The 14,293-nt window shown below is 39.6% G+C and overlaps 1 protein-coding gene across 2 annotated transcripts in view; it reads left to right on the top strand.

The window, feature by feature from the left end:
- LOC149067981 (THAP domain-containing protein 1-like) overlaps positions 1-14,293 on the top strand; it is a 69,457-nt gene that overhangs the window by 38,928 nt on the left and 16,236 nt on the right. For both annotated transcript variants that reach the window (XM_089252299.1, XM_089252300.1), the window contains one exon: positions 3,389-3,717. Coding sequence is in view for 1 of the 2 variants with exons in the window: in XM_089252300.1 (XP_089108426.1) it covers positions 3,695-3,717 (23 nt within the window). In the remaining variant the exon portion in view is untranslated. The remainder of the gene's footprint in view (positions 1-3,388; positions 3,718-14,293) is intronic.

Raw genomic sequence — 14,293 nt, 5'->3', positions numbered from 1 at the left:
TACGGGTCTCCACGCACGGCAAACACGCAGGTAGACAGCGTCCCGGATGGAGCATACGCTACAAGCAATGCCCCATCCGGGAGGACCCCTCCCCGCCGGAGCGGGGCCCACAATGAGGGGTTGGACACAAAAGACAAAAACATGTACAGGACAAAACGAGACGCAAGACATGTACTGCAAGATGTGTCGAAATAAACATGTAATTTGGGCTATTGAAGGTGAAGTATATGAGCACAAAAAGCGATGACAATGACGTGTGATAGATTTGGCGTTACCCAGGGTGCACCACGAGGAGGCCTATCACATTACACCCCATTGCAACCATATAACAACAAGCTGTTATCCTCAGACAGGAGTTCCTTTGCTTTCTCCATGACTCTGACATTGTCGGTGACTACCGCCTTTCCATCACAATTATTTTCTATCTTTGCTTTTTCAATAGATGATTGCAAGATATCTTTGTGATAGTGTGCATTTTTAGTACGAGTTCCTGCTTCCACTGAATCCAGAAAATAAGCTTTTTCCTCACTCTGAATACAAGTTGCTATTACTGAGTCTATGAATATTACTCCACCCATCTTCAATTAGAATAACTTGTTTGTCATCCACAATTCTTTTGGTTTTATTTTTTACCTCAGCTGTAATGGTGTCTAAAAGTTGTCCTACTAATGCCTTACGACTTGGGGAGTTATATCCAGGACGCAAAGATGTAATCAACTCCCTAAAAGTTGGGTGCTCAGCTATGGAGAATGCAAGGTTATTAGCATAAAAAAAATTTTGCTACCAGTAAATCCAAATTTTCTGCAGTTCTGTGATTTGTTTTTAAAACATGCGAGTCTAAAGATAGCTGAATTTTCATCTTCTTTGGTGGTGCCACAACTATATTTTCACTCGCTTCTTTTTGTACTCCAAGGTCAGCTAATCCATCACAATTCATAGTTTCCATGTTGCTTGAATTTTTATTCTCTCATACCTTTTCAGTTTCGCAGTTAAAAATGTGTTTTCTCAATCTATCCGCTTTTCCAAGTTGTGCATTTCCACAGTTCTTGCATTTGGCATATTTTCCATTACTTCCTGATTTCCCATCATTGTCTACTTTCAAAAAATGTTGCCACACACTGTCTGATGGTCTGCCACCTTTGTTCATTTTTTATTTCAAATTTGAGGTGGATTTTTAATCACAGCAACTCTACTTTTCCCCTCAGATTTGAAGCTAACAAATTGACAAAATGGCTGAACATAAAAAACAAATGGTTGTGCCAGATAATAGAGCAATGCATAGTTTCAGTGTTTAAGGGGGAAAAAATGAATAAGATAAAAAATGACCAATCATCAGTCCCTTCTCAAAGCCATACCCACAGCATTGCCTTGATTGGTGAAATCTGTATGCCAGGCATGCTATCTTTAATATCATTGGTCAAGTTTAAAATAAATAAAGAATACCAGGTACTTTATTTTTCTATAACAAGTTTCTCCAAATTAATAAAAAAAATAGTGCTTTTTGAAACCTTTCTCCTAATCATTATTTTCTTTTTTAAATTTAGAAATGTCTTATAGTAAATATGCTTTTCTAGTTTGATTGAGATTTTACAGTTTGGTATTTATTCAATGAAGCTTCTAGAGAAAGCTACATAAGTGTAATAATTGAAATTTAAAAATTTTTTTTGGTTGTTAGTCTTTTATCATCCTATAGGTGTAATCAGTGTTTGTGAAATTATGTTGTTCTTATCAATATATTAATGCGACCCTTCCTGCCAACTACGTGGAGGGTAGACTGACAGTGCTTTACCCATTTTAATGTGTTATTCAATTACATGAATTAACATAGAGCTTTCCTAGTTAAATTTTTTTTTTATTTTTCGCTAAAGAACTAGGGCCGACCCCTGCTGAAGCAACGTTTAAAAAGTTTATATAAAATGTCTGTATACAATGTTTACGTGGCATAAAATTGGGCCTATGCCCCCCCCCCATCATCATCAAAGGTGAAGTCGACTGATCTAATGTATATATGAATTGACATCATCATCGTGCCCCCCAGCAATAATGACCATGACCCCCCCCCCAGACTTTCAAGTCTATCTTTGTCTATGCCCCCTCCACCAATATTTGTCACCTAGTCCAAACAATAGTTTTCGTCCCCCCCCCCCCCCCGACATGTGCAAAATTGTATCCCGCCCATGTGCTGAGCCCAAGCCAAGCCATTTGTTTTTAGAATTTTTTGACAGAGATCGTTCAAATTATACAATTATGTGTGAAATGAAAACATGGCTAACCATGTCAAAAAGCATTCACATTATAGGCGCAACTTCAATCCGCTTCACGGGCCAGAGCCATTTGTGTGAGAATTGTGGCAGATTGATACAATTATGTTTGAAACAAAAACATTGCAAACTGTGTAAACATTCACATTATAGGCATGAACTTGTATCCATTCCGTGGGCCAGAGCCACTTCTTTGAGAATTTTGACGATTGGTCAGCATAAAATAAAGTGTGGAACAAAAAAAAAACCCACACCGTTTAAACATTCACAGCAATGGTGAAAACTTGCATCCTTCGCCGAAATTGTAATGGAAGCTTATGGGAACATTAGGTTTGAGTTCCACCCTGTGACATTATGACACTTCCAGATATTTTTTGTACGCTTTGATAATATAGCTAAGAAATAAGCGCAAACTTGTATCACCCCACCAATGTTTGTTATGATCTCCACGTGTATCTACGTAAATATAAGGTTCAAGGTCCCCTCTCCCAATGTTTTTGAGCTTTCCCAATGTTTCCAACATGGGTGCTTATGGCTAAAAACATTTATTGAATCATTAATTTGCACATCCATAGCTAAGCCCCAATTATCAATTTTTTCACTCTCCATTACTATGTCAAGTAATTTTGTCTCTTTTTTGCAAGCCATTGGCAGAGATATGGGGGCGGCAATGTGCTTTACCTATTGCATATATATGTATATACAGTTAAACGCCTATATAACTGTGTTCAAGGAACTTGAGAAATGTTTCATTGCATAGGAATAATCGTTAAAGGTAGATGATATATGTTAAACCATGAAAAGCACATCGGTGCTACAGAATAATGTTGTTATATAGATAATTGATGTGATATAGGGTATTGTTATGTAGGATTTTCATTTCATATGTACCTGCATCGTAATCTTGCTCGAACCCCCTCTACCTCACCTTAAAAGTGTGTAACCACTCATGAACTTATTCACTTTCACATAAATAATCTGTGTCTCATGGGCCTAACCCCTTAACATGTCTGCAAATAAACAGTTTTTGTGTGCACATGTATGTACCGTTTTTACTCCCCCCCCCCCCATTCACTTAGTTGTTCCTCTTTAAAAACTACAGTGAAAATTGTTTTTCTTCCTCACAGGTTCTGTGTGCTTTTATGCGACAGGTGCATATCAAAAAACTTTGGGCCGAGATCCATGCTGTGCCATGAGCCAACAATCTGTTAACAACTCCATCATTTCGGTCACCAAAGCGATCAGTGAAAAATTGTTGCTTAGGTACATAAATTTTCCTGAAGTATCTGAATACAATGATCTCCAATCGAAGTTCCTGGTGTCATATGAGTTTCCCAGGATAATAGAGGCGCAGTAGACTGCACACACATTGCCATTGAAGCACTTCCAAAAATGATCCTGTTTACCCAGAGCCTGCCTATGTCAATAGGAAAATGTACCATTCTATTAACACACAGTAAGTAGCAGCATTTCATTATGTATTCTTATTGGATTGGATTTTAAGTTTATCGCAAAAACCAATTTGAAAAAGCACATGATAAAAAGCAACATGAAACGTAAAACAATGACATGAATTGTAAAACTATAATTTGTTATACAAACCAATGGCTTTGATGACTTTAAAAATGTGAGATGCATTGCTATTGTCATTTGGATTGAATTTTGATTTTTTTGGCGCAAGGACCATCTAGGTCAAGCTGCGCCAGAACAAATGTAATGTCTATGTAAATCAATACAAGAACTGCTCTTTTCATGTCAAAAGGTAAAAGTATGCATAAAACGTGAAGCAATGACATGAATTGTAAAAACTATAATTTGTCATAAAAACCAATGCATAGCCATAGCTGCCAACTTTTGAAAATGAAAATTAGGGAGATTTTCACGCAGACCTGTATTTTGTGCTAAAACCACTCCCTAATAAATAAAATAGGGATTTTACACACATGGAAGAAAATCCCTATTCAAAAACAAGTGAAATTGAAGGCCAAAACTTTAAAATGATCTAAAAAAAATATGTTCAATCAGAAACGATGTGAACAAACATTCTGCGCGAATGACCCCAAAATCATCGGAAGATTAAGGGAAAAAGCGTCAATTTTTGAAGAACACTGATTTTTTGTGACACTTGATGTTTTTTTTTCATTTCACATGAGTGATGATGGCAGTCTTTCCACCATGACCGATGTTTATGTCCGTAACACAACTTGTACAAAAAGAAAGTCTGCCTTTCTTTGGAACGTTTGATGAAAGGAAATTCATCGGGGAATAAATATCTTTAAAATTGATTAAATATGTTTTTGCTTATCAGTATTCACATGTTTTGTTATATCGCACGTACGTAACTTCAACAAAGAGGAAGTTTTGACCACATGTGCGTCACTATAATCTTCAATTATTATCCAGGACTATTGGCTGCTAAGCTATTTCCCTGCACGATAAGACAAACAACTTTCTTGTTACCATCAGAGGGTTTTTAAAACTTCTTTAAAAAGGGAATTTCCCCATTTACGACGTGTGATGTCATTTCGAAAGGAGAAAAAAATGGGCAAAAGACTTCATGCCCCACAAGAAATTCCTTAAAAATTGTTTTCAGAAGCGGGGATTTTTTTTAATGAAGTGGGGAATTTTTAGGGATTTTTTGTGATTTTTGTACAAATTTGGGAGATTTAAGAACTTTTCGGGAGGTCGAGGGATGAAGCTAAAATTCGGGAGATTCCCGGAAAAATCTGGAGACTTGGCAGCTATGCTAATGGCTTTGATGACTTTAAAAATGTGAGATACATCGCTATTGTCATTTAAAATGTCATGACAAAAAGCGGTCGTAAAATGATGACGATGGATTGGATTTTGAATTTATTGGCGCAAGGACCAAGTTGGTCAAACTGCGCCAAAACAAATATAAAAATAAGAATGTCCTTTTGTCATGTCAAAAACTGTGCGTGATAAAAAAGCAACGTAAAACAATGACATGAATTGTAAAACTATAATTTGTTATAAAAACCAATGGCTTTGATGAATTTAAAAATGCGAGATGCATCGCTATTGTCATTTAAAATGTCATGATGTGAAAGATGACTCTGACCAAAAGCGGTCGTAAAATGATGACGATGATGTGAACAAGTAAAAGCATGAACAATGTTCAATGGACTTTGACAATGAGGGCACTCTGGTTGACTCTCTCGCAATAACAAATATGATTGTGTGAGGCGACTGTGTCCTATGCGCAACCGGGCAAGCAGAACTTCCTCCTTTCAGTTAGTCCTGCAGCTCGAACGCCAGTGGCCAAGTGTGGGCTTGATGGCATGAAGTTTATTATTAATTTGATTGTTCCAATGATCCTGCCAGTGGCGATGCATCACTTCCCGGAGGATTGAGAAGTGGTCACTGGCAGGAACCAAAAGGCTATTATCAATGTTAGTTGTTGTTCGAGCTGCGTTGTCTGCTTTTTCATTGCCCGGTATTCCTACATGACTTGGTACCCAGTAAAATTTTACTGTGATACCATGATGAGTGAGGTGATTCAATTCATGAAAAATGGCATGAATAAATGGATGGGTATGAAAAGTGAAGGAACACAGTGCTTGTAATGCGCTGAGAGAGTCGCTATAAATGATGCATCGTCGGTGGTGTTTGCGTCGCATATGACGTAGAGCCTGAAGGACTACATACAGTTCTGCCGAATAAATAGAGAATGTGTCGTGAAGTTTGAAAAATGTCTTCTCACAGCAAATGTAGGCACAACCGACATACCCAGGGCTCTTAGAGCCGTCGGTATATATATGGGGAAGTACCTATTGTACCTACCCCTGTGCCTAAAGAATATCTGTCGATATATGACATCTGCTATGGTGGCTCTAGGGTATAATGATAATGAAAGAGAGACCTCTGGCAGAGACTGCTCCCATGGTGCCAGTTGCCAAGCGACTGGGGCCACACGACTGATGTCTAATTCTAGGTCTTTCACAAGCGCTCCCATACGAAGACCGTAAGATGGAACACATGAAGGTGGAGCAGCAAAAAGTCTATGAAATGAGGGATTAAAAATGACACTATGAAGTGTTTGGATGATCTGGAAAAGACTTCATCTTGATATAATATTTCAAGGAAAATTGCTTGCGTCTTGATGTCAGTGATGGCTCGTTGCATTCGACATAGGCTCTCCAAGCTTTGATCTTACTAGAGCTTTATATAAGTGGAGGAGCGACTTGCGGTCTGCTCCCCACAATGTAAAAGAGATGACCTTCAAGAGGTTCATCATCTTCATGCAACAAGCTCTTAATTGCGCACTATGAGGTTTGAAAGTGAGTTTCTTGTCGAATGTGATGCTGAGGAATTTACTTTTTTCCACTATTGGTATTTGACTATTGTTTAGAAACAATTGTGGGTCATCATGAAGGTCTCGACGCTGACAAAAGTACACAGCGACAGTCTTGTCGGCGGAGAAAGAGAAGCCGTTATCATGAGCCCACTTGCTGATCTTGTTGAGAGCAGTTTGCAATTCTCTCTTGGCTGACCTCATATTCACTGATTGGTAAGATATCAACAGATCATCCACGTAGAGTGTGCCAGTGACAGACAACGGGAGTTGGTTCAACACCCCTTTGAGTCTTAAAATAAAAAGTGTTACAAGACAGATCTATTGCAGTGGATTGGATTGGATTTTGAATTTTTTGGCGCAAGGACCAATTTAGTCAAACTGCGCCAAAGCAAGACATAAAAATGAGAAAAATGTCCTTCTGTCATGTCAAAAAACTAAAACATATAAAACGGAACATGAAACGTAAAACAATGACATAAATTGTAAAAATCTATAATTTGTTATAAAAACCAATGGCTTTGATGAATTTAAAAATGCGAGATGCATCGCTGTGGTCATTTAAAATGTCATGAAGTGAAAGATGACTTTGACCAAAAGCGGTCGTAAAATGATGACGATGATGTGAACAAGTAAAAGCATGAGCAATGGTTAATGGACTTTGACAATGTGGGCACTGTGGCTGACTCTCTCGTAATAAAAGATATGATTGTGTGATACGACTGTGTCCTATGCGCAACCGGGCAAGCAGAACTTCCTCCTTTCGGTTAGTTCTGCAGCTCGAATGCCAATGGCCAAGTGTGGGCTTGATGGCATGTAATTTGTTATTAATTTGATTGTTCCAATGGTCCTGCCAGCGGTGATCTATTGCAGTGAAACTATTATTTGGGGCATGGAAACAAGTGAAACTGCCATCATTCGTGATGGCGAGCTCCATGCTGTCTAACAACTGTTCCATTTCCCCACGATCAAATCCTTAAGTAGTAGTAGTAGTAGACGGTTCAAGGTCTTTAAATTTATTCCGGTCTAGTTTCCGGCGAGTACTACCAGATTCTGACGGATTATAGAGATCCATATCACCAATTGACTTGTCATCAATTAGTGACACATTTTTGAGGGTGGGACATTTTATTGCTCCCTGTATTGCTTTTTTTGAATATCCGGTCTTTAATTGTTTCTTTTTAGATTTGTTTCCAGAATTGATCTTGGGTTTAGTACCTGTGGATATTTTGAATGTGTTCACCGCTTCGATATATGAGATGTTATTAAGGACCTTGATCTTCTGGATCTCTTTTTCTTCATTCCATTTCGGACATTTCCTGTCAAATGCAGGGTGGTCTCCACCGCAATTGACGCACTTGAATGGTGAATTAGTGCAGTTGTCCGAAATGTGATCCTCCTCACCGCACTTTGTGCAAGTGGGTTGACTAAGGCACGCCGTTCGTGAGTGACCATATTTTTGGCAGTTGAAGCATCGAACGGGGTTAAGAATGTATGGCCGGATTTTGAGGTTATAATAACCAATTTTGATATCTTTCGGTAATGTTGGTGATAAGAATGTGAGAATTATATTACGTGTTGGAGCTGGATTGCCATCTTTGCGGCTCATAATATGTTTGGCTGATGTTATGCCTTGAGACGCCAGCTCCTGGGTTAGTTCTTCATCCATATTAATTAAGTTAGTATCTGAAATGACACCACGTCAATAATTCAACGTGAGATGGATTTTGACTGTTATTGGAATGTCTCCGAGAGATGTGAGCTTTTGAATGAGTTCAGCTTGTTTGGATGTGTTAGTTTCGATGAGAAGGTCTCCTGAATCAAGGGCCTTCACTGATTTTAAGGTACCTACTGTGCCATAGAGAGCTTTATCTATTAGAAATGGTGATACTTTGGCCAGCTGTTTCTCGGTATCTGAAGATTGCAGAAAGAAAAATGAGACAGTTGATGAATTTGTAGCAGTTACAGTGACGTGTGTTTGGTTTGAAGCAGTTCTTTGACGTTTTGGTGCATTTCGATTTTTTCCCATTTTAAATGGGTATTGTTCCACTCTCACCCACCATGGAGCCCTACGAGGGGACACACACACATAACCAATGAAGGTTAGTAGCAACGACCGGTTAGGTGAGAGCTATACACTAAAGCAGGCGCGTTCAAGATCCAAGATCGTTGTGAGGCAGCACCAACAAACCCCTAAATGCCGTCCGGCAGGCCCGGCCCCTCTACCTGCCCAGTAGTGTAACCCCTTCAGCCACCGAGGCGACCAGAGCCGATTGACCTGGACGGAGCTAATCCAAGCCTTCCGTTTCGGCTGAATCCGAGGCCAAAGCTAACGCATCAGGCTAACCAGGATCCCCATCTCCAGCCTTACGGGTCTCCACGCACGGCAAACACGCAGGTAGACAGGCGTTCCGGGTGGGGCATACACTAGAAGCAATGCCCCATCTGGGAGGACCCCTCCCGCCTGAGTGGGGCCCACAATGAGGGGTTGCACATAAAAGACAAGAGCAGGACAAAACTAGACGCAAGACAAGTACTGTAAATGTGTAGAAATAAACATGTAATCTGGGTTATTGAAAGTGAATGATATGAGCACAAAAATGCGATGACAATGACGTGTGATAGATTTGGCGTTACCCAGAGTGCACCACGAGGAGGCCTATCTATCTCATTACACCTGCTGAAACCATGGAACACACCCCTCCCCCACATGACTTGCATTGATAGTCATTCAAAATGTGAAGTTTTCTCATAGATTTATTTAACCGACTGACGGTCCTGCACGTATATGTACGTGTGAAGTTCATGCCTTCCAAACGGTCCAGGCCGTATTTTTACGTGTGAACTTTTCGACTTCCAAATGGTCCTGGCCGTAAATATACTGCCTTGCTTCCCCCCCCCCCCCATAAAGAATCACTAAGCTGGCTTAGCATACGCCCCTCTCCTTTCTCCACAAAATGACCATTGTACTCGCAACAGCGCTGGGCATTGAAAACGACAAAATGGCTTCTGCCTCTTCGGTGGGAGGGGCCAGTTTTCAATTAACTTAGCAGATAGACGTTTGACAAGCAGCTCTCGAATAGTCAGTTCAAAAAAGCCTTAATCCTTTTGTAAAGGAAGAGAAATTTTCAGAAAGTATAAAAAAGGCTGCTCTTCAGCAAGAAATGCCCCACCTAAAAGGCACGTCTTTATCTTATAATATGATATGATAGAAATTCTTATCGCTTGATTGTAGGATATGTACTGGCATTCACTTTTATTTTGGCATGAAAAAAAATTACATTGTATTAAAACTCATTGACAGCGAAACACTGAATGCAAGATAGAGATAAACAGAATTCTCCCCCCCCCCCGAATTGTGACATCCTGGCTTTCCAGTGATTTTAATTTTTTTACAGTATAGGCGAAATTTTTTAATTTTATTTTTCATTTGTTTATCTTTACCTCTTTATCACTACTCAAGTACGATACGGCAGAACCTCAATTATCCGATGTGATTGGAAAGCCCTACATCAGAAAACCAAATACAGTATCATGTTTAATTACGCAGAGCATAATTGATACCAGTGTTTCTTAACTCCTTTACTCTCCCCCCCGTAACCCTCTTTGGACCATGTTTTCTTCTCACTTCACTTCTTTCTTTCTTGGCCTCCGCCTTTGCATGGGGCCCCCAATCTCACCCAGCAGAGGAAACCATTTCTAAGTATACAAACTATTTTCTTTTTGAAAAAATCTATAGTGAAAGCGAAAATTTTATAAACAAAGACTGTCATAGTGTCTGTCAAGACGGTCATGTCTCTAGAGTCCAGCGAGCTTCCCTCTTGTGAAGGTTATACGCTGGGCAGTGATGCCAAGATCGCGCCACCCCACCCCCTCCCACCTGCAAAGTGATATTCGGGAAGGGGGTTCAGTATTTCGATGGAAGTAACAGCCTACATATTTACGTACTTTCGAAAATTATTGTGTGCCAGAATTTTATCATGTAGGCCCCATGAAGACATTATACCCCCCCCCCCCCGGGCTATGCCTGGATCAGCCCATACTTGTGCACCAGAGTTGGGCGAACGTACACAGAGGAAGCATATGGGAACGTATGCGCATCACATTTGTGGTAAGACGTATATAACATGTATGAAATTCTATTAGCTTTGCAAACTATGCCATGCTAATGTTCAGTGAAATCGAGAATGCGGCGCATTTGCAATACCTAAATCCACGCATGTATTCAATCTCTGCAACATTTCATTGCTTAGTTGATAATTTTCAGCTAGTACCATTACTTATACAAATATATACATTTTTATATCATTGTTCATCGCTTCGTTGAGCAATGCTCTAAAAAATAAATAATGCAAGGGCACTCGTGTGTGGCTTTTTTTTTTTAATTTATCGGTTATAGTAAGAATTTTTAAAAAAAACAGTTGGAAGTGGAAATAAATATAAGCATGTTATCACATTGTTGACCGGTCATGAGTAAATTCAAACTTTCAAGCAGGATAAACCTGTAACCCAGCGATTCTCAACCGGTGCTCCGCGGAGCCCTTGGGGTTCCGTGTACACTTCCCAGGGGCTCCGCCGTGACTCGAGAAAAATAAAACAAATCAGTAACTTTGATAGATAAATAAAAAATAAGAGGCCTACAAGGTTCTACCATAAAAATTATATGCAAAAAGTGCTCCTCGAGTGAAACAGGGCTCCACCATAGAAATTATATACTGAAAAGGGCGAGCCCAAAAAGGATGAGAACCGCTGCTGTAACCGTTCATTAAGTGGAAAAACCACAGAAAACGAACTTCGGTAGACCACCACTCTGCCGCCAGTAAGGTAAAAACCTGGATGCTCGTGATGAGATCCCAGAATGATGTCCACGCGACGACACAGTAGCTCTAGAATATAGTAAGTGGCCACGGGTGAAAATCCAGTAAAAAAGTATTGTGCTGTAAAAGCTGAGCCACGGCTTATGATTAAGCATTCCGTACAAAAAAAAAAAAAAAATATGCAGCTCATCTATCAATTCCTCACACTTATGCGACAGGACATGAATAAGCTTGTACGTGCTCATCAAGCACAATGCCTCAACATTGAACGAAAAAAAAGTATATTTAAATTTAAAAATAAAATACTCACACTTCTTATAAAAAGTGTGCTCATTGTACAAACGAAACATCCAAATGGTTGACTGACTTCTTTTTTTTCCATCTAAGATAGTGATCTGGTGTCCCAGCCATTAGATACGTCGGAAGAGTTACGAAACCGTGGGTGCTTGACTTGAGCTTTACATGGAAACTATTGATCCCTGAATGAATTTTGGGGGTGCTCAGATCAGTGGTACAGAATACTGTAGGTACTCGAGCACTCACTGCACCCTCTGGCTCCACCCCCACTGCCAGTCATTGCCCTAAATGCCAGAATTTTACTTATATATTGTGGAATCTTGACTAAGTACTGCACTGTCAGTTCCCTTCCCCCAACCCTCAAGAAATTTCTGGCTACGGCTCTTCCAATAGCACCATTGTCCACATAACAGAAAGGTCTTGAGGTCAAACAACCTACCATAACATTTATTTGCACAATAATGTTTTTAGGAAGAAATTTAACGATCAAAAACAGTTCAGCTCCTGGATGTAAAGCGGGCCACAGCAATTGAATTCAATTAGTGAGGAAAAACTAATTTCTTACTAAAATAGTTACTGTACTCCCCCACATTAGCTGGCATGCTGGGAAACAGTGAGGCAGACCAGCATGCTGAAAATATCCGTATTTTCCGGAATGCCGATAAATTCGATTCACGGATTCTGGAAAATTCTTGAATATCTTTATTTTTTTATTAATTTCTTATCAGGAAAATAGATTGTACATATCCACGGAGCCAACAATGATGGCTCTTACTGGATGTTACTGAAAACAAACAGTTGAATATTTAATATTAGAATGAATAACTGAATGGGAGGAAGAAGGAAATGAAACATTTCATAGAGAATCAGAAATATTGTTCAATGTCGGTACTGTAATTGAAAGAAGGTAAAATTTGATTAGTCTTCTATACATGTGTATGAACAGGGCCGCAACTAGATGCTTGGTCACACGGGGCAAGCGCGCATTTTTACACCCCCTTGTAATGGTAAAGGAGATGTTTCAGAATGAAATTCGCACCCCCTCGGGTTCAGCACCCGGGGTACGAGACCCGTCTGCTCCCCATAGTTGCGGCCCTGTGTATGAATGAAGGCTGACAGTTGAATTCATATCAGATGGCATAGAGTTATAAAATTCAGGAACTATGTAAGTAAAATACTTTCTTTTAAAAGTTTTATGAACACAAGATAATGCATAGATTCAATTTATTCCTGAGGAAGAACGAGCCAAATTAATATTTAAAGAAAACTGATTTTTTTGAAAATGAGGAAGTGTGATTTAGAAAAATATACACATATGCTGTATATCAACTTTATTCGGAAAATCCACTGATTCAGCTGAATGCATGCGGTGATCCTATTATAACCTCACTTTTTCCGGCATGCTGAAAGTGGCCAAGACCACAACATACAAAAAGCTGGTGCCCTTCGTGTTTTACGGCGTGCCGGCCAATGCGTGGGAATACGGTAAGTTTATTAAAATTTTTGAGTAAAATAATTTGGTAGTTGTTCAAATCAGCGCTCGTGTAATCACTTCCATTTTGCCCAGATCTTTACTTGAAAAGTAAAAAATGCGTTCGCAGAGGAATGGGAAAAAAGACGAGCCCACAAAAAGCCAAGTATTGTACTTAATTTGAATCCTTTTACGAGAGAACACACCTTTTCTTTTCCTCTCCTACAAAGAAGCATTCAACAGTGGGCGGAACAAAAAATTTTAAACCACACAACACTAAATCCGATATCCCGCTGTTTGTACGGGGGGAAGGAAAAATTGTTGGATTTTTTTCGAAGAGGTTTTGTCACAATTACCTGAACCTTTTTTAAGTAGATTTTCTCAACACCCTCAAACCGTCAGTCGGTTAAATCTAGTGTGTTCTTAACTTGACCATTCTTTGTTCATTTAATTCTTCATTTATGTGTTTGTACAGATTTGTGATGCAGATCTACGGATCATAAACATCAACAGCCGTTATCCTGGGAGCACTCATGATGCTTTCATTTGGCGGAACAGCCAGGCTAAACTATTTCTGGAAGAAGACTATTTGGGGCTAGCATATCCACCTGGTTGGTTGATAGGTAAGCATATGTTTTTCATTCTTCAGTTACACAAAATTTTACAATAAACTCATTCGCCACCATGAAAATATTGTGGCACCATCCATAAATATATCAATTGATTATTCAATTTTCCTTAGGTGACAGTGGTTATCCGCTAGAGCATTGGCTCTTAACACCAGTCAATGGAGCCAGAACGGCTGCGGAAAAGAAGTACAATAGACTTTTCAAGTCAGCACTGTCAACAATTGAGGGACGCAATGGTGTTCTCAAATCTAAGTTCAGGTGTCTGAGTAAGCAGAGAACCCTGAAATGGAGGCCTCTCATTGCATCAAAAATTATCAATGCCTGTGCTGTACTGCACAACATGTGCATCGAGGACCGGTTGCAGTCACCCATTGTCTTGTTGGATGAAGATGATCAACTCTGGCACCCTCCATCTGAGGAAACAGAGAATTTGTCTTCACGAGATGGAAGAACTGCGTGGCAGAATAGAGAACTACTTTGCCACTGGACGACAATGAGAAATT

The sequence above is a fragment of the Pholcus phalangioides genome, unplaced genomic scaffold (genome assembly GCF_987345545.1).
Source record: "Pholcus phalangioides strain wild (caught in Gottingen) unplaced genomic scaffold, Ppha-v1.0 ptg000028l_1, whole genome shotgun sequence".
NCBI classification, from domain to species: Eukaryota; Metazoa; Arthropoda; class Arachnida; order Araneae; family Pholcidae; genus Pholcus; species Pholcus phalangioides.
Note: the sequence above shows the minus strand (reverse complement) of the source record. Positions and strands in the feature narration are given on the sequence as shown.